At 40.3% G+C, this 24128-nt stretch overlaps 2 protein-coding genes across 2 annotated transcripts; both read left to right on the forward strand.

The window, feature by feature from the left end:
• Positions 1 to 9709: 9709 nt before the first annotated feature.
• Positions 9710 to 10979, forward strand: trh (thyrotropin-releasing hormone; the record flags this gene model as incomplete). The annotated part of the gene is made up of 2 exons (XM_083919946.1): positions 9710 to 9899; positions 10357 to 10979. 2 exons carry the CDS (start codon positions 9710 to 9712, stop codon positions 10977 to 10979), a joined length of 813 nt encoding a protein of 270 aa, XP_083776072.1.
• Positions 10980 to 17497: 6518 nt separating this feature from the next.
• Positions 17498 to 23076, forward strand: rbsn (rabenosyn, RAB effector). Its single transcript, XM_083920048.1, has 12 exons — positions 17498 to 17597; positions 18505 to 18794; positions 19206 to 19340; positions 19992 to 20092; positions 20214 to 20259; positions 20357 to 20518; positions 20625 to 20887; positions 21095 to 21165; positions 21280 to 21366; positions 21469 to 21571; positions 21765 to 21869; positions 21952 to 23076. Exons 2-12 carry the CDS (start codon positions 18632 to 18634, stop codon positions 23056 to 23058), a joined length of 2343 nt encoding a protein of 780 aa, XP_083776174.1. The 5' UTR covers positions 17498 to 17597; positions 18505 to 18631; the 3' UTR covers positions 23059 to 23076.
• Positions 23077 to 24128: the final 1052 nt, after the last annotated feature.

A 24128-nucleotide genomic window follows, 5' to 3' on the forward strand; every position in this document is an offset into this window, starting at 1 on the left:
TACGAATCCAACTCTTTCTGTTGGTTTTTGAAGTAAGGACTTGTCCAGACTTGTACACTACACAGTGTTATTGAATTTTATAACATCAAGAATTGATTGGTGTACTCTTCTCTGGCCACCTGCAAAGTGCATCTGTAAGCTCAAGCATGCCCAAAACTTTGCTGCCTGTGAACTCCTGTGCACACATCTCCCCACCAATACATTACACCAATAAGCTCTCTTTTCTTCAAGGACAGATACTTGTGGTGTCCAACATTGTACTTTTAGTTACTGAGCATGGAAACTAAGCTACAGTACACAGCTCCAATCTTGCTGTCTTTTATGATTCATTTTACTATGTAGCAAAGAATATTTAAGTGAAAGCAAGGTATCTGATTAACAGTAGGTTTAACCGGGAGGGGAGGCTGGGACAGGACCAGGGAGTATGTATCCCAACTGGTTTAGGAACTTGACTTGACTATATTGGGATTTTCCAGGAAGAGCTTGAGGATGTGGCTCAGGAGATAAACCTGTGGGGTACCTTGCAAAGCCTAATACCATGGCAACCGGACCCAAATAAATGGCAGAACATGGTGGATAGTAGAAGTGGTTGTAGCAGTAACCGCAACGATAGTGGGAGTAGTAGACAAAGTTGAGGATGTAAAAGTTAAACTAATAATAGTAGCACAACATAGTACACCAAGTTGTACATTTATTATTGATTAAAAATACCCTGTTTAAATGCTGACTGAAAACAAACAGAGGACAATGTGATACTAACAGCTTCCTGCATTTCTCTAATATTTAAAAGGCTAATTGTGTATCTGAAGTAGTTTGCACAATAAATACGACATAACTGCTCCATCATGTGTAAGGGAAGGTGATGGTGAAGAAGATAACAGCATTTGCATGTTATGGCATTTACATTTGGTGATAAATATACTTTTAATATGCTTTGCAGGCATCAGAGTGGGATACTAGAGAAGGGTGTGTGTGTGTGTGTGTGTGTGTGTGTGCGTGTGTGTGTGTGTGTGTGTGTGTGTGTGTGTGTGTGTGTGTGTGTGTGTGTGTGTGTGTGTGTGTGTGTGTGTGTGTGTGTGTGTGTGTGTGTGTGTGTGTGTGTGTGTGTGTGTGTATACGTGCGATCCCTCCTGGTTACCTACACAAGATGGATGGTTTTCGTGTAATGGCTAAACACCTCACAGCTGCAGCTTTCTCATTGTGATACACCAGTAGCACAACACTATCCTGTTACACTCTCACACATCCCACACAGCCACTTGGGACCACAAAAGGCTGAAAATGCCAGACTTCTCTCAGATGCATGTAAAATATTCTGAAGGTAGTATTTCCTCATGAAGGATAATTTAGTAGTTTTGCTTTAAGGTTCGAAAGTCTAAACCTCCGTAATATCTGGAGGCTCGGAAATCTGAAGTTAGATAAGGTGGGATAAGTTCAGAGATTGACGATAGGCACAGGAACCAGGACTAAAAACTTATAGTGATCGGGGATGAGAATATAAAGAGCCTTATCACATCTCATATCAGAGCATTATGGCAATATTTCTCTTACTCAATTTGCAGTCTCTGAAATCTTGCCTGTCTAACAGGTCTATACTGGTTTAAAAATGAGCGACCTGTTTCACCTTGAAAGGACTTTAGTCTTGTGATTCCCCAAATTCTAACAAGTATTTTTTTTCTATTATTGAGTCCTAAAAGCATAGTTTCTTAATAGGACAGTACTCGACACATAGAGCATTAATATAGGAGCAAACAAATATTCAACGCGTTCTCATCAGCAGGTTTGTGATTAAGAAACCAGAAGTGGGCCGCTGTCTGACACAACAGTCAATTTGTTGTCAATTAAGGTTATGCAACAAAACGTGATCATTAGGATTAGAAAAAAGGTTGTGGTTTGGCTAAGTAAGACAAACGCTGAAGTGCTGTTTCATATGAGTGCATGATAAGTCATCAAACATTTTACAGGAAGAGAAGAGACATGGATTTAAATGTAAAAATACTACTACTGTTAACCGGATTAAAACTAGAAAAAAAGCTGCTGAGTGGACATTTCCATTTGAAGAACCTGGAAAAGATCGATGGCCTTTAAAAAAAAAAGTGAAAATCTATTATATAAATCTCTATTATAAAACTGTTTCAGCCTGCAACCACATCGACTGGTTTCCACCCTTTCTAAATGAGAGAGTATCTTTGAACAATACAGGCTCAGTATAATTATCAGTCTGACAGGTTGAAATAATCTTTTCTTTTAATTTGTTTTAAGAAAATAGGAGTTTGAGGACTGGATTATAGACAAAATGACTTCATAAAATGGAGATTTTTGTCTGCAGTGCTCTGATTAGGGACACTTTATAGAACTTCTTCCCCGCTTGAAATAATTTTCCTTTCATCACTCCTGAAGGAATGGAATATTTAAAACCTCACATCTGCCATTTCAGCCGGCCGTGAGACTGAAAGATCATCTCAATCTAGCATGATTACGGCTGGTCCCAGACACTACCTGACTGTGATGGAGGGCTGCGAAGACGAGGGAAGACAGACACGGAGGGAGAGAGAGAGGGCGCGTGATGATAAGTGAGTTGTAGCATGTGGTAGTAGTGCACTAATCATGGTCTCCGGCTGAAGAAACACACAGACGCCTCACAGGTTATTGAGAGATAATGGGATTCTCAGGGCAACAGACACACAGCCAAAGACAAAGATGAAATTTTAAAATAAATAATGCAAAATACTGCCTTCCTCCTGCAGTGTGCGTATTGGGAGCTTACTGTTCTATGTGATGAAAAATGAGGAAATAAGTCAATATGGGAACAGAAATAAAGCTAGCTTTCAGAGTCTGAGCAGAGATTTTTGATTCAGAGGCACAAAATGTGTGTGGGGGGGGGGGGGGCATTTTCTGATATCCAATGTACATGAACGGATTTGGCACTTGTGAGAAATGAATAAAACTTTTGTAAATATGCATATGAAGGGATAAATCAATATCCTACTGTGAGAAGAGCTCATACTTAATTAAATTTGCTTAATTAAAAGATGGTTTTCTAAATCTTTCTCTTTCTCTTCTAGATTTATCACATTGTTGACATAAAGCCATGGATTACAGGGTTAGCTGTGTAACAATAGGTTCCATTGATGCCACAGAACCCTTTGCAGACATTTTGTTTGCTGCAGTGTGCACGATTGTCCTCACTGTGATGGATCAAAGGTCTTGTGACAGTGTTGTTATTTTTATAAATAGCTGCGGGGTGGGGTAGGGCGGGGGGTCTTGTGTAAAATCACCCACTATGTGAGCCCTTTAAGAGCTCATTTTGATATTTACATATGTATATTTCCAGTGATGCAAATTGCCCCTGTCCCTCACCCCCTACTTTCTCATCATTTAATCTGGACACCCACTAAGCACTGCAGGTCAAAGATTATTCACCAACAGCTCCAACCTTTCAAGCAGCACAGCTCTCTGACAGAGCATAAAGGTAAACAATCACCTCAGGTCAACGCACATTCTTTTGTGTAGTTCGGTATCAACAAAAATAAATTACAGCCATATAAACCAAATGTACCGCATGATTTGTCTGTTGAATATTCCAAAAATACGTCTACTGAAAGAAAAATGTATTCAAAACCAATCATGCACAGTCAATAACCAGTCAATAACCAGCATTTGAAGGAACATGACAAACTATTTCAACTGGAAACAATCCCTTCTGAAAAGTTTTCCTTTCAATTTCTGCACTATATTATCATGCAAAGCCACCAAGCTGGCCACTAAAGCCTGTCCTGAGTCCTGACCTGTGACATACTCCCCCTCCGAACAGATACACTCCAAGCCAGCGTTTTCCACCAGGGCACCCTGTAAGCTGTCACTCATTCCACGCTGCAGCGACCCCTGTCAGGCCTATGTCACTTTCAGGGGAGAGGGTTATCACACCATCCATACGCACTCACTTTTTCATTTGCTTATTTATTTGTTTGTGTCGCTTCGTTTCCCAGTGTCTGCCTTCCTCCTGTCTGTCATCTAGTCTACGCTTCCTTCATGTCCCTCAGATGTCTTGTCTTTTAACCAGCCACCTCTGGCTGTTTTCCCCTGAAGTGTCTGTGAACACAGCGGTGTTAATTTCACCTGTTTACTTATCCACTCTCCACTTTCAGTGAGTTTCATTGAACTTTGTGAGGACTTTTTCTTTACTGACTCTCCTTTTCTGAACTCATATGTTTTTGTGCTATCAAAACATCCTTCATTCCAAGCCCTGAAAGAAATACTTGAGAATTATTAAGCAGTAAGTCATGCAAGGATGTCTCTCTTTGACTTAGAGCTGCTAAGAGGCATTGTTCATCACTGTGGCTTACTGCAGTACTATATGTTTTTGGAACAGTATAAACTTCATTGATGGTAAACCATCCTGCTACCCATCTGACCACATAATTGTCCATTTAAACCTGACATAATAAATATTTGAATATTAATGGGTCAGATGATGAACCCACGGATAATTATCATGACTCTGCAGTTCCCCATGGCTCTACAGATCTCTTTAACGTCTAGCAATAACGTTAACATTAAAGTTTCATATGTATACTCCAATGTTGAAACATACACATCTGAGTCAATGTGTGTGTGTGTTTGTGTGTGTGTGTGTGTGTGTGTGTGTGTGTGTGTGTGTGTGTGTGTGTGTGTGTGTGTGTGTGTGTGTGTGTGTGTGTGTGTGTGTGTGTGTGTGTGTGTGTGTGTGTGTGTGTGTGTGTGTGTGTGTGTGTGTGTGTGTGTGTGTTTGTGTAATGCTCATGTTGGAATTCCACTGTGGTGTTTTTTTTCTTTCTTTGAAGGCATTTCTACACCACAGCTGCTTTTGACTTCCAAGTACTGAAAGAGCAAGGATTACACTGAAGACTGCAGCGGTCATTAAGCACAAAGTTTCCGAGGAAAATGTTTTGGTCTCATAAGCTGCACCCTGGGGAGCCAGGTAACAGGATCTAAGGGCGTTCATGTGCTAGTAGAAACCCAAAATACAAGTTTGAATGTGGAAAATAAGCATAATATGTCCCCTTTAAAGTATAATTCAGGCGCAAAACCATCCCATGGTCTTTTTCGGCACTTACATACATCAGATAAGCCACCGAGACAGTTTTTTTAGTGTAAAACTATTAACGGAGAAATTCGGTAGAGTCGCTAACAGCCGGACGGGGCTAACATGAGCTCGGGGCAGTACGGTTAAGGCATTAAAACAGCTTTTTTAACCACTAATGCTGCACAAAATAACACCAAACCTCTTCAGTAGCATGATAAGAGTCCTTACACATAAAACGAAGCACCAACAATGTAGTTAGTGAACCCGGAGTTTATTAAAACAGTGTTTTGAAAAATGCAATCCAAGAAGAAGGAGCTGATTGAGGCTTCGTTTTATGGTGGTTTGGTGTTATTTTTAGCAATATTGGTGGTGAAAAAAAAGCTGTTTTAATGCCTTTACTGTAATGCCCCAAGCTAATCAGTGTTAGCCACGTCCAGCTGTCAATGACTCTACCGGATTTCTCCCTTAATAGTTCATATACGAAAAGTAAATGCCAAAAAAAGACCATAGGATGGTTTTACGCCGGAGTTACACTAATACAGGATGATATGTAGAAATGCTTTGCAGAAACTTTTACACACTGGAAAAGTTCATCAAGACTTTAAAAAGATATATAATTAACACCAGCAAGAGTAAACAGAGGACGGAGGCTAATGAGTCTTATTATTTTCTCCCACCGCACAGGGTATATACTTAACCTGTCCTCTTCCTCAGTACATGAGGCACATAATCCTGACTGGAATACTAATTGTTATGATTTCCCAGCTCTGAAAGACTCTGATAGCAAGCTGTTTTGTGTGTGCAGGATGAGTGAGAATTAATCAAGAGAAAGGGAGTTGTATTTGTAAGCCTTACAGCGATTAAAAAAAGGAAGGGGGGAAATATTATCAACCTAAATGCTGCTTGCATCGATCATTCCATTTGCTTAAATGTTCTACATCGCTTCGTATCAGGACGCCACGTTCACGAACAGATTCAAAAGACTTGCTGGCATTTTAACCTGCTTTAAATCCAACATACATACATTCTCTTGGGCAATTAATTGGTTCCTTTGGGCATGTCGCTACACACTTGGCTTAATAGGAAGAAATGAACATACATAAAGGACAAAAGAAGGTGGATTCCCATATGCATCAGATATGTCTTAATTGTGCCACTGTCACTTTCTGTGTTCGTCTGAAGCAATGCAGCGCAGAAAGAAATCACAACCACAGGGAGTTGTCATTGGCTCAAGGGTAATTATTCTTCCTACTTCACACTGTAACTGAGTTTAACTGAAGAGATAGACATCATTCTCATATGGCGGGTAGGGTTGCAGTGGTATGAGATTTTCATGGAGCAATAACCGTCTTAGATAACATCTCGGTTTTATGGTATATGGTATTACATTTCAAATGGAAGTATGTATAAAAAGTATCCCTTTTGAAAATAAATAAAAAAGTTTTTTCAATATCAAAAAAGCAAATGTAGATGGGATAACCGTTCATTCTAACATTAGAGAGAATGTTGAACAGACATCAATGTTGTTTCCTCACAAAGGAAAATAAGACAAATTATAGCTAAAAGTGAGCTACGCATTTATGACACTATTCAATAAAAATCATAGAGCACATTATACAGAAGGATTTCCACTCTGATACATTTTTGACTGCTGGCTCCGCTGGAGTCTAAAACCCACTTGAATTATTGGACATGACAGCATGTTGAAAGCAAGTAATTATTGCATTACATGGTCAATTCAATTCAGCGGCATTCCCCGATGACTGAGTGTTATTTTTCAGGATTTCCCCGAGAAGATGTAGACGTGGGACTCTGCATAATGAATATGGATATGGATATATATATATATATATATATATATATATATATATACAGATAGTTTCAGAACAGTTTTTTGGTGAGATTTGGATTAAGAAGTCTCATTTAATGAAGGCCAAAGTTTCTAAAAAACTCTATACTCTATACTCTTATTAGGAATCCAGACGAAGACGAGAAGCCACATTTCTTTTTAAGCAACCAACTGTCTGTGAAAAGAGGAATTCACCCACTCTCATGACAGTACTCAAACCAACCACCACTGACCTGACGTCCAACTGAGACCAGCGCTCTACGTTTACGTCCACTTCCATGTGATTCATGTGTGTTTCTGTCGAGGTGTCAAACTGATCCTTTCTGCACAGAAGGAGACAGTTGGAGACTTAGACAGCCGACATCTGAATTTTAAAACCTCAGCAAATAATATCAAAACATAACAACCAAATGGTTCCAGAGGTGGAAGAACTCGGGCCCTTTGCTTAAAGGTTCTCTGTGTAATGTTCAGTAAACCTTTGTTATTAGAGACTCTGGTAGTCATTATTGAACTACAGTCAGCATCCTATTGCTCGTGCTTGTTTGCTAAGCATCACTGAGTACCATCCAAAACCGTGAGACTGAACATGAATGAACAACATAATGTTGATAGAATGCTGTAATATTAATTACAATCATATTCAGACAATGCTAGCTTACTGTTGCAAATCACTCCATCAGCCAATGCCATGAAGGTTTTTGTTGTACCACCACAACACAGACGGCAGCCCATAGACCCTCAGGCAGCGTGGGTCTAACCCTTGACCGCCCTTGAGTCTGAGTCCCCGCCGGATCAGCAGTAGTTACTGCCGTTATACAGGAGGCGTTAAGGGACTTGGGAGCGTGCTGAACTACACATCCTGTGGATCTTCCTAGAGTCCAGTCCAAACTGCAATATGCAACTGAGGAAGTCGGGAAAGGTAAACCTGTTCACCTTATGGCAATAAAAAACTATATTACTCCCGATTTCCATTGCTCTCTCCAGGTTTCCTCCCGGGGTCACAATCCTCCTGTATTACCCTTTTTGTTATCACAACCTGTTTCTGGCACTGTACAGTAGTCAAGCGTCTGTGGGTGGTCTGGGACTGCAGGTGTCAAGTTGTAGTGTCAACTACAGTTTTTAGTTTTTCTGATTAAATGTCCCATGATATTTGCTGCAGTCACATTACTACAAGTGTGGAAACGTTTGCTGAAAGCAGCAGTGGCATGCACAGACTGTCTAAGAGGCAGGGGCTAATAGTGACTTAATTAATTAATTAAAACTGATTAGTTTATGCCAGAGATACATGCAAGAGGGGCAAATTCTGTATTCTTTCCTGAGAATTAACCATCAAATTTAAAGTATCTAATATAAAATGAAAAGGGTATCTACTTATGAGAGTGAATTTAATTCTTTAAAAGTCACCAGAATGCAGTAACAAAAGTTTCTAAACTCCACAGACCCTTGCTTTGGTTTCAAAATGTGATGTCTCATGTTTGGCAAGTAGCCTTTAGTAGCACACTGAAAACAATACTCTATTATAAACAGGAAAAACAGTTAATTCTCACATTTGAGTTCACTGAAAATCTCTTGTTAACTGGTCTGATACACTCATCAGCATGTGTAACATCGTGACCAGAAAGTGCACTATGGTGCTCAGAAGAACCAGATGGATTCAGCTCTCCCATCTGAGTCCTGTGACCTTAGGGTATTTATGAAATATGTGAATGCATCTCTCTGCAGTCCTTACTGGCCCCCATTGGAGACCTTCAAATTTTTTTTTTGGTAAAACGCTTAACGTCATCTGAGTGCATACAGCAATAAGAAAGAACATACGCCTGCATGCTGTAAATAGATTCACACTCATATACTGTATATGATCTGAATAAATTAAACAATATTTATCCAATGAAAATTATATGTATTATATTCATTAACTTATTCAACTCAAAATAGATTCGAAAACTTAGTATGAGTACATGACTTGTGAGGTCTAAAATGCACAATTTCTACGCATGAATTCATCGTATACATCGTGCAGTGGTGCGTGCCTGCGGTCTATCTTAAACTCAGTCTTTGTTTTTTTTTTTTTTTAAATTGGGCAGCGGACCCTAGAGGGCAATCATTCAACACATCCAGTTGCGCACGACTTAGTGACATCAACGGGGACAAGGGATCCCGAAAAACGACTCCAGCGTTGGTGTGACGACAGTGACCGTAAAGTATAAATGCTGAGACGGGAAGTTATCTGCTCATACCTCCAGACTGGCCTTTACGGGTCACCAACTGCTGCGAGAGGCTGAGAGCAACTATCGCGTTCAACAGAGACTTGGGAGGACGAGACTTTGGATACTTTCCAGGTGAGTCTAACGCACTTCAGATTAAACTCTTACACGAAGTAAATGTGTCTGTCTTTTGTGGTAGTGGCTCTGCTTCATCAACTCTGTGTGGGTGAAATTTACTACGCTTTATTAAAATGTATTTCGGAAGGTTTTAGTGAAGTTCACTTTACATCATTTGTTTGAAACGTTTAAAATGCTGCTGCTGTTGTAGTGAAACGATTGCATTTGTTTCAAATGCAAATTGACTTGTTTTTTGTTGACTGTCTTAATTTTATAACAACTGTAATTGGATTATAATTGGAGAACTAAAGGACGGAAGTCAGTTTAAAGAAAATTATTTTTAAAAGTTGCAATTGCAATGCGCTTGACAGGTTATCTCCTCCGATTGTTTTATGTTACACATTTAATTAAATGTCTTATATATTTACCATCGACCATAATCTATTTCTTCATCAGACAACCAACTAAATTACCATGAAGTCGACATGTCTGCTCATCTTGGCTTCTCTCGTGATCTGCAACTTGACTGTGTCTGGAGGACAGGGCAACTCCGCTGAGGATGAGACGGACGGTAGGACCATAGACGACATCATACTACAGAGAGCAGAAAATCTCCTGTTAAGGTCCATAATCAAAAAGATGCAAGATGAAGACGCAAGAAACGGTGCGTAAAATATACAGGTTGGATAAATTCTATAGGCGATTGATTTGATGCAAAACAGTGCCATTGGGTATTTAATAATGTCAAATTTTCAGTTTGAAACATGTAATTTAACGTTACTTTCCACTTCTATGACATTTCAATCTGGGCTATTTGTCTTTTAAAACTAAAGTCTAACTAAAGTTGTAATAATTTAAGCCGCGTTGGGTGTTTTCAGGTTAGATAAGTATGAATAATCCTAAAAATAATGTTTAAAAACGTGTTTTAAACATGAAAATAGTAAAGAATCGTCCTCCAGTGCAATATGATGCAAGGCATGTGGACCACCAACTACATTCGTTTGTGCGCAATTTACGCACGACATAGACAAGCTGGGGAAACGCATTTTTGGCACTATAGGGATACTTAGAGTAGACTTGGAGGATCTTGAAGTAATCTGAATAATGTTTCCTTCCTCCAGAGGGATCTTCCTCTCAGACAGAATGGGTGACAAAACGGCAGCATCCCGGTAAGAGATACAGCGAGGATTTGGAGAAGCGCCAGCATCCGGGGAGGAGGGAAGAAGACGAGGAGGAACAGTACTTGGATGTTCAAAAAAGACAGCACCCGGGCAAACGCGAAGACGAAATGCACTCGTTCATGGATCTCCAGAAAAGACAGCACCCGGGAAAGCGCTTCACGACGGGACACATTTCTGAAAACCCCGTAATGCTACTGAGTGAACTTTCAAAACGACAGCACCCGGGAAAACGTTACCTGGTGCTGCACAGCAAACGCCAGCACCCAGGTAAGCGCTATTCCGAGGATGGGGACGACGATGGGGACTGGGATGCGGATGCAGACGGAGACGAAGACCTCGCTGAGTTGGAAAAGCGTCAGCACCCCGGAAAACGGTTTTGGGATAACTCCAGTCCGGATTTAGGCACAAACAGTCCGTGTGATGTATTGGACCCTACGAGCTGCAGCAAGACCAGTTTCTTGCTCGACTTTTTAGACAACCTTAACAAGAGTCATGCTGAGGAGAAGAGACAACACCCGGGTAAAAGGTTTGCGCCCGAGGAGGATTTAGTGGAGGTAGAGTAGGTTAAACAAAAGTCTGATGTGCGCGTATACTGCTTTATTGTAAACAAATACATGTGTAAATGAAGTGACCATAACGAATTATTAAAAATGAAAAAATAATTAACATCATTTGATCTTTTGTGCCAGTTTTTATTGGCCGAAAGTTACTGTATCATTATCACAAAACATTTATCTGCTGTTTGTTTCTTTGGAGAGTTTGTGCGTAATTTTCTTCCAAACTGACTTTATCCTAAATATGGTTTTCACAAGAGTGCGTGCCCTATGTTGAACCGTATTAATGAAATATTATTTGGATGATGTATTATTTATTCCTCGAATTAGGCTACTTATTTTAAAAACAAGTCAAGAATGAAAGCATTAGTCTACTGGCTTTTGCGTTGTTGCCTCCGTGAGGCAACACACACTTGTCAGTACAGTACATGCTGGAAATATAATCAATGAATTGTTTACAGCTTAGCAGAGGATTATATTTTCTGTTTCATTCTTTTCTACTTATGTAAAATATAATGGATATACAACAGCAAATAAAATGTGTCATCGATTATTTTTCTACATATTATTGCATGGATTAAGTTTATTTATTTAACCTGTTGTAAATTAAAAGCTACCTTTGCCTTAAAGTTAACCACCAGTGTTTTGTTGGACAATAAAATGCATTGGTAAAATGTATGGTTTGCTTTAGTTGCCGTATTTCATGCCATAATGCACTGTTAAGGGATATTAACCTGTGTATCCAACCCACCAGGTGTAATTAGTGTTAAGTTCAACAAAGCAGTCACTCTCCCTTAGCCTCATCTAGAATGATTATGAAATTCAATAGAAAATATAGTGCCAGGTCTTCTTTTCACTTTAATTGGGTTCAATTTACCAGAGCAGCTGCCCACATCTGCAGGCCTGATCAATATGCATATTATTCATCAAGCACGTGAGAGATGGAGACTAGAAGCTCCACTGAACACCCACCTTTTAACACCAGCACTATTTCTTCAGTGATTAAGCAGGAGAAAAACGCACATTTTCTGCACATGAACAAAAAAAAAACCTGAAATGCATAAAGGACCAAAAGCAATAAGCAAGTTCATATATATATATTTAATCCTTTAGTTTCTTTTATATTAAGGTCACAATAAAATGTCTCAAAAAGTACACTATCGGATCTGGTTTATGTAGCCGACGAACCCCAACACACACACACAAACACAATTCAACTACAGTATATGTGGGTGTATTCAGTTGTTTCCAACCGGTTTGGTTTGTGAGCCCTCAAAAATGAAGCAAAGTCTACTTGTGACTGCTCGTCACCGGTTATGACCTTAGTATGTCATATTTCTTTTAAGTTGTTTCACTTGACGGACATGTATAGTCCTGAAAAGGTCAAGCTATCCTGGATTTTACAATTTAAGCACAATAATAAGAGAAAATGATTTACATTAAACTGTATTTTACAGAACATAAATGCCTTTGCATTCGTATACATTCAATCATCTGTAGATTTATGGTCCTGACCCCCACGACTGAAAACTGCTGAGATAGACCAACCAATTGTACCTTAATTTGCCCATGACTGATGCTGCATTCATGTGGTGCCAGAATAATTGGAAACATGAGCTCCGAACTGAGAAATTTCAAGTGAATGCTCCACTGTAGTTGGATCAACAACTGGGAAAACCGGTGTCAATTTGACATCATATTACGTAGAAACATGATGAATGAAAGTTAATGCAAACCGACATCAGCATCGGAAGAATTACTTTTTAACTTGGGAAATGAGACCATCCGAGGAGCACACAAAACTACGATTGAGCATTGACCTCATGGTTTATGCACGTTCACATGGCATACTCCATAATGGTATCTTAATTGTGTTTTAGCTGATAAAGCCTCGGAAAATGAGCTGTAACCTGAAACTATAAAATGAAAGTCAAATATTTCATGTCTTTAATCTAGATTTAGGGGATAGTGCAGGAATCCACTCCAAAGGGATATTTCAGGTATTTTAAAGTGGGGTTGTATGAGTTAGTCTTCAAGAGTCAGCGTATTAACTCCAGTAGATGACTTCTGCACGCCCCCATTTTGGAGAAGAGGGCAGGGGTCCCGGCAGAGAAGCTAAGCAACATACTGCTGTGAACTGGGGCAGCGGTAAAAACATAATTTAGCCACCTAAAAAAGGTTTACCCAAGATAATCTATATCAGTGTAAGTGCACGCTACATAGGCTATAAAATATGTCCACTGCTTTATACCTTTCCGTCAGACAATCCTTTCCTTTGGGACTACATTCTCTCAACCGTGGAACTCAGTACATACTGTAAGTATCTAAGAGGAATGAGAGTTGGTATGTCTGAAATGTGATCATTTAGTTTCATACAAGAGAGCCCAGGCAGTGGTGATAATACCAATAAGACAAGTAAAGAGAGTTGGACAGTGACATTGGGAGAATAGCCATTTTTTGAGTCTGAAGCAGAAGTAGTAGGGTACAGACAGGATGGTGAACACATTTGGTCAGATAAATAGTAATATATTTGACTGGAGAAGGAAGAAAGAGAGAGAGAGAGAGAGAGAGAGAGAGTGTTGGGAATGTCTTCTTGGTTGATTAAACTTTGAGAAAAAATATGTCTCCATTTTTTCTGACTATTTCTTTTATACTTTTCTCCCAAATGTGATATTTTGAACCTTATTTGCACCATTAAATATGATTACAATGGTTTTAATCACTAATTTCATGAACTAAAATTAATTGTTGTTGTTTCGGGGCAGCAGGCCCCATGTAAAGAGGCTGAAGGTTCTCGAGGCAGCAGCCGCAGGGGTCGACACCGACCTCCCCCCCTCTCTCTCACCCAATTTCCTGTCTCTCCTATCTCATAAAGGCTTGAAAAACTGAAAAATCAAAGTTGTTTAAACATGCCTATTAATATATCAATCCAGACCTGAATCCACAGACAGACCAAAGCCATGAAGGAAGCCAAGAAGCTTCTTACTTCTTGTAGACTGGTGAACAGCTATGACAACAGCGAGCTGCTGTGGCCTTTCTTGGCTATGTCGGAATGGTGCATCTTGATGTTTTGGCTTGAACATGACCTGGCGCCTTGACTTGAAACAGTACAGAATATTCTGGCTTATAGCAAGAACATCACTGGGGACACCAGCTGAGCGCACTGACTCTAGCTGAATGTTTGTAGTTAGTCCTTCCACAACCCTGCAGATAAAAGTGTAGAGCAATTTGGGCACATGACTCTCAGCATCATAAGTGTTTCCCATCCAATTTCCATGGTTGTTTCATCTGAGCAGAAATAGCATCTCGGAGAATGGAGATCAAACAGTTGGCGAATGGCACCTTCAGTTGTTTTTGACATTACATCATCCAAAGCCTCATCGCACACTCCACACTCCGCCATTTTGCCTTAGTGAATTGGACATCATCAATTTGGGCAGGGATTTTCTTCTTGATGGTATGTGTTGATGGCTGTACATCATGCACACCATTACATTCAAGGATCCTGGAGTATACCAACTTCAGGTCTGTCATAGTGAGGACTTCTCTTGCCTTAAGTCTGCTGTGAACTAAGCCTACAAACTAATTATCTGCAGTGGAGTATAGAAAGAACAGTATAGAAAGTCATGATATCCTTTTGAATTAGTCACTCACAGCCTGAAATGATAATACATACAAATATGTACACATATTATTTACAAATTTTGCCTTACAACATTCAAGTGATTTGTTTTATTATAATTATTATAATAATAAAAATTTCTGAAAATTAATTAAAAAATGAAAAACTAGAAAAGCAGGGTTGGAAAGGTGATGAGTCCTTTTAGAAAAAACATTATAAACATTCTCAGGTATAACAAATCACCTTCCAAATTACACCCCAAGTTAATTGGTCTCCACCTGACATCAACTGTGGTGTTTTTGATTACTTCTGAATAAAACCAGCAGTTCCTTGAGGAGTCCACTCTTAGCAGTGCATGGTTACACAAAGAATAATTCACCATGGTTGGAAAGATGCTTTCAAAAGAACTCCGGGATAACGTTGTTGATATGCACAAGTTAGGAGAATGATATAAAAGATTTCAAAGCCTTTAACTATCCCTCTGAGGACCGTTCAGAGTGTTGTCCAGAAGTGGAAGGCATATGGATCCACCCAGACCTTGCCTGGATCGGGCCGCCCCTCTGAACTGGATGACCGAGCCAGGAAAAGATTGATCAGTGAAGCTACCAAGAGGCCCGTGGTGACCTAAAGGAGTTACAAGTCTAAATGCTTGTTTCTCTTCAGCAGGGACTGGGCAGTTGGTCAGGATTGAAGGGGAAATGGATGCTGCCAAGTAAACCCAAATTCTTGAGGAAAACCTGAGGCCCTCTCTTTGACACGTGAAAATGGGCAGGTGGTTACGACCCAAAACACACCGCCATAAAAACAACACAGTGGCTAAAGGACAGAATGAGAATGTCCTAGAGTGACCCAGTCAGAGTCCTGACCTGAATCCTACAGAACATCTGTGGATGGACTTGAAGAGTGCAGTCCATCACCGCACACCACAGAATCTGACTGAACTCCAACAGTTCTGCAGGAAGAATGGGAAAATATTTCCCACTCTAGGTGCACAAAGCTGGCAGAGACATATCCAAACAGACTGATGGCTGTAATTAAAGCAAAAGGCGCCTCCACAAAGTATTAAATCTGGGGTCTCTTCACTTTTCCAACCCTGCTATCCTAGTTTTTCATTTTTCATTAATTTCCCAAAATTAAAAAAGGCTGTAAAACAAAAAAAGGGACTATTTCAAAACATGCTTTTTACCGCATTGGACATTTCTTCACCCAACACTAGAGGTGATATTTGACATCAATCACAAGTGCATCATCTGAACTTATAGCAGCACTCAGCTGAACTTTCCACTGCTGGTTTTAGCTTTTCTGCACAGCTTCTCTCAGTTGTTTACCTGCATTGAATGAAGAAACCTCATGAAGAGGATCTGTTGTCTCTTTCTGACAAAAGAAGCACAGATTTCCAGTCGTAACAGCGGCTGCAGAACTGGTGTAACAGGTTTCAGTAGACCCGTTTGATGTACTTGATCCAGTTGCAGTTTTAGTGGATGGTCGCCCAAGCTGTTTCTGAAGAACCTGACTATTACCTTCTTCACATGCTTTATTGCAGCGAGCTTTAGCACACTTTAAGTGCTCACTGTTGCAGGTGGATCCATATAATTTCTGTGCCATACTCTCCGGGAACCATCACCTTATCGTGTCGGAGAGGTTTATGTGTCCCTGTGAACCTGAGGGCTGTGTTGTCTGGAGCCTAGTGCTCCTGGTAGGGTCTCCCATGGCAGACTGGTCTCAGGTGAGGGGCCGGACTAAGAATGGTTCACAAAGACTCAGCTCCATAGGCCTTAGCTGCTCCATGACGAGTCTCTCCATGGTCTTCATGACGTGAGACGCCAGGGTCACCGGTCTGTAGTCCTGAGGGCCACTGATCTGTGGATAATCACTATCTCCATACTGTCCTCTTTCATGGATAAAATGAAGAACTTCGGAATACGTCTCCAATGATGGTTATTTTACTATTCTATCTTTCTCTGCCTTCTACATTTTGCAAAATGTATTTCCTGTCTGGCTTTTGGAGTGAATGCATCACAAAATATGGAAGGTCAGTTAGCTTTATCAGGTTAGTTAGCTAGTTACCTTGCTTGTTATCACAGTGAAAACACTTGTTATAATAGTGAAAGAAAATGTACAGGGCCTATGAAACTTACCTCTGTGTACTCTATGAGATGAGAAATGGCCTGTTTCGAAATTATAAAAGTGATGAAAATAATTCCTGTCAACTCTTGTTATTTCAAAAATAGGCTATGGGAAATAAATGGGTATTCTATCATCCGAGCGATGAATAATAATGAACCAGTATTATTTTCCTTGTACAGATTTCAGCATTTTAGGTTTATAAAATCAGTATGTCGTATAATTTTGCGAAAAGTAAGCGGCCATCAGCCCAGAAGTGTTATTATAAGTATAAGTAGTATTATTATATGTAATTAAATTTATTTTATGCATTACTTTGTAGTATTTATGTGTTTTTTTCAGGATTATACCCTTAGATGTTCATAAGGAAAGGTAAGATTTTTGGACAAATTACATCTGTATTTGACCTACAATTATTACCACTAAATCCAAAGGAAAAATGGAGACACTTATTTGTCTTGCTAGGAACCCGAAGAAAAAAGATATAATAATCTCCAAAAATTAACAAGAAAAAATGACGGCTATTGATACTGGCTACGTTTCCCCCTCATGCAATTATTTACTTATCCCTTTTATTACTTATACATTTATTCAGGCATGTATTTATGTATTAATTTAAGTATATTTTAATTACTGTTTTTTTATGTATTCCTGTTATTACTTATACTTGTATTTATTTATTTATTGTGACTTATAGTCATGTTTAGTCCTCCATGGCCCAGTTCGCGTGTGTTTCGTGTCGTTTGTCCCTCTTCTCTTGCCTTACCAACTGGATGCTAATCACATGAGCAGGCAGGGCTGCTGCTGCTGCTGCTGCAGCTGGTGTTGTCGAGCTGTCAGGGAGAGGACTGTCAACCACACAGTTATTATTGGATTCATTTGTAAGTATAAAAGACCCATCGTGTGTATTACACCCGCAAGTGTTTGTTTTTGTGGAGTTTAAAGTTATCTATTATCGTCTTTGTGATCAATGAGATCAAAGAAACAGTGGCTTAGAAAGCGAGAGCTGCTGTTAGCATGTTGTAGCTAACGTCACGGTTTAACGGCGGACAAAGATAGTTACATACAAATTACAATACAATATAAATTTAGCTATTTGATAGTTAATATGCAAAAATTACACGTATCTGATAAAACGGTGCTCGTTTACAGTAAGAAGAGCTAACGCTTAGTGTGTAGTTGGGTGTGTTTTTCCCTTTATGCGTGGGTTGGACACACAAGCAGACTGAGTGGGTTAGGTTTATAAACTACTGGCTACAAGCTAACATTACCTGGTAAAAACGTAGCAGTAAGACTTGATGTAGGCTTATTTTAATGCGCATGACTTCGAGAAAACATCTGTAATGTTGTTAAATTACTGTAATCGTTGTTAACGGTTTGATGAATTAGATTTGTGCAACTCGCAGAACTGTCTGTAGTTTGGACTCTTCAGAAAAAGACATGTAGTGTGTAAATGTGAACATGAGTTACTTCACTCATGAGAGCACATTTAGACCATAATTATCCTCAATCTGTTAAGGTGTAATAACCACAATTGTCCCGATTATACAAAGACATGTCATTATTTCAGACTCACAATCTTAAATAATTTAGTGTGTAATGCTGTTTATTTTATTGCCTCCCATGTTTTTATCACATAAAAGTCACATTGCACACGTTATTGTATCTCTTTTAGATTTTGGTGCAAGTTAAATAAAACACGGTAATTCCCCCCAAAGTACCTGGCATGTCAGGTATGGATTTTGATAAATATATCTAGCCTCAATCTGCTTTACCCCTGCTACTCAGTGTCCCAGGATTTTTCTCTGGCGGGATGGAGCTATCATGGGGTGGGTTGCACACCCCATGACATGTGGACCGAAGAAAGAATCTCCCACCTTCCATCTCTTCTCCCTAAACACAGCCTACAGCTGGCATGGCCTCCAGTTATCCACCCCCATTTGAGGGCACAGGTGAAGTGAAGGAAGGGTTTCTTTGCCCTCTGTGCCTCAAGGACCTTCAGTCATTCTACCAACTCCAAGACCACTATGAAGAGGAGCACTCTGGGGATGACGGCCATGTCAGAGGACAGCTCAAAAGTGAGTCCCATTAATTGTACTGTGACTGCTCATAACCACATTGCCGTTTGAGTCTTATGTTGTGCACATTACAATCTAAAGAAACTATATTTTACTCACTAGTTTAGTAAAAAAAAAGACATTGTGACTTTTTTAAAAAGCAGTTAGCGGAGTAGAATTTGTTATCAGGGCACTGCAGTGTTCGGAAATTGGTGCCAGGATGATTTGGCAACAAATTCTGCAGTAGGGCGGGGCAGTGGGTGAAACAGGAAAATTATGAAATGTAGACAGGAAGAATCTTGGTTGGAAAACAGATCCATACAAGGGATGAGCTCTGTGTTTTGTATGCAGCTGTTCAGATTGATCATAAAAACAGGAAATTAGCAGATGTTATTGTGGAAGTAGTTGTGTCCTAATTTTCTTTGTGCACAGGTTTGGTTCAGAAGGCAAAGAAAGCCAAAGACAAGCTGTTGAAAAGGGATGGAGATGACAGACCGGATACAGGCAGTTATGAGTCCTTCTACTATGGTGGAGTGGACCCCTACATGTGGGAGCCTCAGGAACTGGGTGAGACTAGAAACAGCGTGGAAATAAATATCCACTCCGCCTTTTTGTTTGTTTGTTTGTCATATCATTGGGATAGAAATTGAAAAAGTATTGCTAAGAATGCCTAAGAAACCCTTTTAAATAAACAACCACAACCAGAACTCTTTTGCTTTTAGTTTAGTTTACATATAAACTATTTAAAACACATAGGAATAAAGCATAAAAAGTATACTGTATGTGTGGGTGCGGCAGAAACCCATACAGGCTTGTATGGAAACCACACCAAAAAACTATTGAATATTAGAATACAACACAAAAAAACAATCAAAAAATAGAAACAAATATAAATCAATCAAATAAATCTGTTTAAATCTGTTACAAAACAATCGAAGAGGAGGGCATATATACGTATGGTTAAATTTAAATAGCAAAGAGTCCTCTTGAACTTATGAAAAGGATCTATCTTATTTCTAACTAATGGCTCTTTTTTGTCTCTTTTTGTACACACAGGAGAGACTGATAAATGAATGTTTTCTTTCCTTAAGAGAACTCCACAATATTTAATAACAGCCTGACTGCAGGAAGATTTATACAGTGCAAGATGAAGATTTTCAGCCTGTCTAGTACTGTAATTATGGTATTTTGAGCCTTCTTTTCTTTTTCTTTTTGTAGGGGCAACCAGAAGTCACCTGGACTTCTTTAAAAAACACCGGGCAGCCAGGATAGATCACTATGTCATTGAGGTCAACAAGCTCATCATTAGACTGGAAAAGGTTTGCTTACAAACAAATCGAAACTCATTCATACAGTAAATCTCTGCCTGCTGTTGTTTAAATTACACTTAAGATGGGCGTAACTGTGCCAACTTATTAACCATTAAAACTGCTGTTTCAGTTGACATCGTTTGACAGGATCAACTCAGATGCCGCCAAAATCAGAGGTTTGTCCACATGTGTTTTCATCACAACTCTGACTCCTCTCAGTAAGTGTTAATTATTTTATATTTTAAATTAATGGGGGTTTCTACTCCTTTATAGCCATTGAGAAGTCAGTGGTGTCATGGGTGAATGACTCAGATGTCCCATTCTGTCCTGACTGTGGAAACAAGTTCAACATCCGGAACAGACGGCACCACTGTCGTCTTTGTGGGTCCATCATGTGTAGGAAGTGCATGGAGTTTGTCCCCTTGCCTTTGGCTCGTACGTATGAACAAAACCCTGGAAAACTAGAAGAAGTCCTCAGATATCTTGTTGAAGTTTTGCTATATGTGTCTCAATGCTGGGAAATGTTTTTATCCGTTCACAGAAAAGCTGATCAGTGGGACACGAGAGGCCCTGTGTGTAACCGGAAGCCCCATTCAGTCCCAGTCTCCCCCAGTGGGAGGTGGCGGCAGTGGGATGGGCTCCAGGAGAGGCAGCATCAGCAGCCTGAGCAGCGTGACCTCCATGCTGGAGGAAAAGGACGACGAGAAGATTCGCTGCTGTCACCACTGTATGGACATACTGCTGAAGAGACAGCAAAAGTTGGAAGAGAAGGACCACACGCCGGATGTAGTGAAACTTTACGAGGTTGGCACATCAAACAGTCGCATAGTTATAATGAAAAGGATCTCTACATTTTACAATCTGTCTCTTCATCTGTTCCCATTAGTAGTGCAGTCCAATTCTGTTTCCTTTCAAGCGGTCTTGAGTTTACACTATTGCATCCTTCCCGTCATTCAGTGTTGGTCTTTTGCGGTTTCCTGTTGTTTTGCTTAAAACTTGTCTTCCTGCCAGAGGCTGAGGATGTGCATGGAGAAGGTGGATGAAAAGGCTCCAGAATACATCAGAATGGCCGAATCGCTCAAGTAAGCCCCATTAAAAAGAAGTTAATTAATAAGCATTTCTAATAAGAGAAATAATCTTTGGATTTGTTATTTGAGAGATTGCTTGCTTACCATCATGGCTGTATGCTCTCACAGTGCCGGAGAAACCACATACAACCTTGACACTGCTGGTGGACTGAGACTAGAAGTGCAGAAATACTACGAACTAATTGACGCCCTGAGGTAGATTTCGGTCCTAAATGACTTGTTTCGAAATTGAACAAAAAGTTTTCCTTCATTCTTGTTTTTAAAAAGATCAAATGGAGTTCTGTGTTTTCTTTTCAGTAAGAGGATTTTAACACTAAAAGCAAAAGATGATCCACAGCCGCATCCAAAGGCCCTCCAGCTGCAGAGGATGATCCGCTATACAGCCACACTATTTGTTCAGGTAAAGTTCAGACAATTCTCAGCATGAAAAAACACAAAAGCTCCATCAAATGTGGCGATACAGTGTTTTTACAGTCATTAATCTGTTGCATATCTATAAATGTAGTATGCTGCTATTTCTGCTACACATGTCCTTCCCCTTTGATCCTTTCTTTCCCTTAACTCACTTATTCTTCATGTCCTCCTTGTTGTAGGAGAAACTATTAGGTCTCATGTCCTTGCCCACTAGGGATAAATATGAAGAGCTAAAAGAAAAGAAGAAACAGGAACAAGAAAAAAGACTCCAACAAGAGAGGCTGGTAAGATTTGTACCGATACTTCTGTTGTTCTTTCACACGAGTTTCTAGATGTTTATACTACTTACATTTTTCTGCTCAACAGGTAAACCAGGAGACCTTGAAGAGGAGACAGGAGTCTGAGAAAACCCGTTTACCTCCCAGTACCAACGGAGAGCTGCCACAGGCCCCTAGAGCTCCCCGCATGACCAAAGCTGGTGGTTGGTTGCCATCCGCAGACTCCGTCCATGCAAGCAGCGAGCTGGAGGACCCCCTCCTGCAGCAGATTAAGAACATACAGTCATTCCTTCGTCAGGCACGGGAGGCCCAGAGGACAGATGAGGTGGCCATGTTGGAGGAGAACTTGCGTCAGCTCCAGGATGAATACGACCAGCAGCAGACCAGCCTGGCACTCGTGCTCTCCCAGAAGCTGGCCCAGGAGGAGAGCTTACAGCAGGGGGAGCTAGATCGCCTGGAAGCTCGGGAAAAAGAGGAGAGAGAGCATTGGAGCTCCACTGTGGGCTCCACCCAGACTGCCTTTACCTGGGAAAGGTCTCTAGATATCGATCCGGCAGGGGGCTTCCAAGGAGAGGAAGACACTGAAGCAGAGGATCTGACTCCAAAAGCTGAGAGGAGTCCATCCTCTCTAAGAGCGTTCCCTGCTCTCACAAGCCAGGAGGAGTCACCTCCCAGATTGAGGAGTTTAGGGGGGCATGTCACCCCACCTGGTGGTGAAGGACAGAACACTGCCTGCCTTAATCCTTTCGATGAGGAGGACTCGACTCCCATTGAGGAGGATCCATCCAATCCCTTCTTTGAGGACATAAAGAGGGAGCACAAAGAGGTAAGCAATGGGAAGAAAGAATACAACCCATTTGATGAAAATGAAGAGGTCGAGGTGGACAAACAGGCTGAGACCGTACCTGGGAACCCCTTTGAGGAGGACGACGATACCAACACAGGTAATCCTTTCCTGGAGGTTTCTGGGAATTCTCCTGGAGTCTCAACGAATCCCTTTGACGGGGACAACGATGGCGTTTTGCCCGACGTGGACATGATAGAGGAGGAACTGCTGCTGCAGCAGATTGACAACATTAGGGCCTACATTTTCGACGCCAAGCTCAGCGGCCGTCTTGACGAGGTGGAGCTCCTGTCAGAGAACCTCAAAGAGCTACAGCACACCCTACAAGAACAGAAGAAAAAGAAGCACTGACCCGTCTCCCTTTAAAATCCCTGATTACCTGCTACTTACCAAGTCCTGCAAGGCTAGCTCACTTTACATGACTAATGAACCCACTAATTTTAGTTTGGGTGAGATCTGCTGCACCACAAAAAGAAAAGTAGGTGAGTCCCAATTTTAGATATATGCTTAGGGTTCAGTAGTCTGGTGTTACTAGCTTAATTTCCAAACATCTTTCTAAACCACTTGTACAGGGTCGCGGAGGGCTGGAGCCTATCCCAGCATGCACAGTTTAAAAGCACTGCAAGTAAAAAATCAATTTGTACAGGCATGTTGCTGAAGATATGAACGCTGATGTATCAGGGACAGCACGAACAATGACAAAGACAAAAGAATGCCATTTTTTTTATTGGACACTCGATGGACACAGATAGCGGTTTCAGTTGAGTGTGGCTGTGGCAGTCCGGATGTATAATCTGGCTTTCTGGCAGAAGCTATGAACAAAGTCAAAATGTAATTGTGGCCAAGGGTGAACAAATGGGAGCCATGAAGCAATTGATGCACGTTTTTAAAAATCCATCGTTGAACTAAACGTTCAACTTTTTTTCCCCTTTACGGAAGTACTCCCCCAGACCTGTAAACCGTCTTTGATGTGTTAAGTTGGTGGAGTTTCCCTTTAATTGCATTGAATTTAGTGCCATCTGTTTGTACCTACAAATTTAGTTTATTTGTAGTATTTGAAATTCCTGCTCATCGAACCAAAGAACAAAACCATGCATTACGGTTCTAACTGGGCCTTGAACAACACAAAAGCAAAAGAAATATCTGATAATTTAATTAGAAATGAATCAAATTAAACTTTAATGACCATATATGGGCAGCCTGGTGTTTGAAATAAACTGATCATTAAGTAAGTATATTAAAATTTAATCACAGGCTTAAATTAATAATTCAGTCACACTTTGTGTCTACTGTTTGTAGATTTATAAGGGAAATTAAAGGCACATTACACCGAATCAAGTCGTTGTTGTTCCTCTCATGTAAGTCACTCGTACTGGCTACGATAACATTATCCTAGGGAAAAGCTTAATCCTTAGTCATAC

The sequence above is a fragment of the Echiichthys vipera genome, assembly GCF_963691815.1.
Source record: "Echiichthys vipera genome assembly, chromosome: 9".
Classification (NCBI taxonomy): Eukaryota; Metazoa; Chordata; class Actinopteri; order Perciformes; family Trachinidae; genus Echiichthys; species Echiichthys vipera.

Excerpts from the sequence above, each read along its gene's own strand:
- rbsn (XM_083920048.1), top strand. The coding sequence starts at position 18,632 with ATGGCCTCCAGTTATCCACCCCCATTTGAGGGCACAGGTGAAGTGAAG. Across the intron at positions 20,519-20,624 it reads TGTCCCCTTGCCTTTGGCTC|AAAAGCTGATCAGTGGGACA; the intron begins GTACGTATGAAC and ends ATCCGTTCACAG. Across the intron at positions 21,367-21,468 it reads GAACTAATTGACGCCCTGAG|TAAGAGGATTTTAACACTAA; the intron begins GTAGATTTCGGT and ends TTTTCTTTTCAG.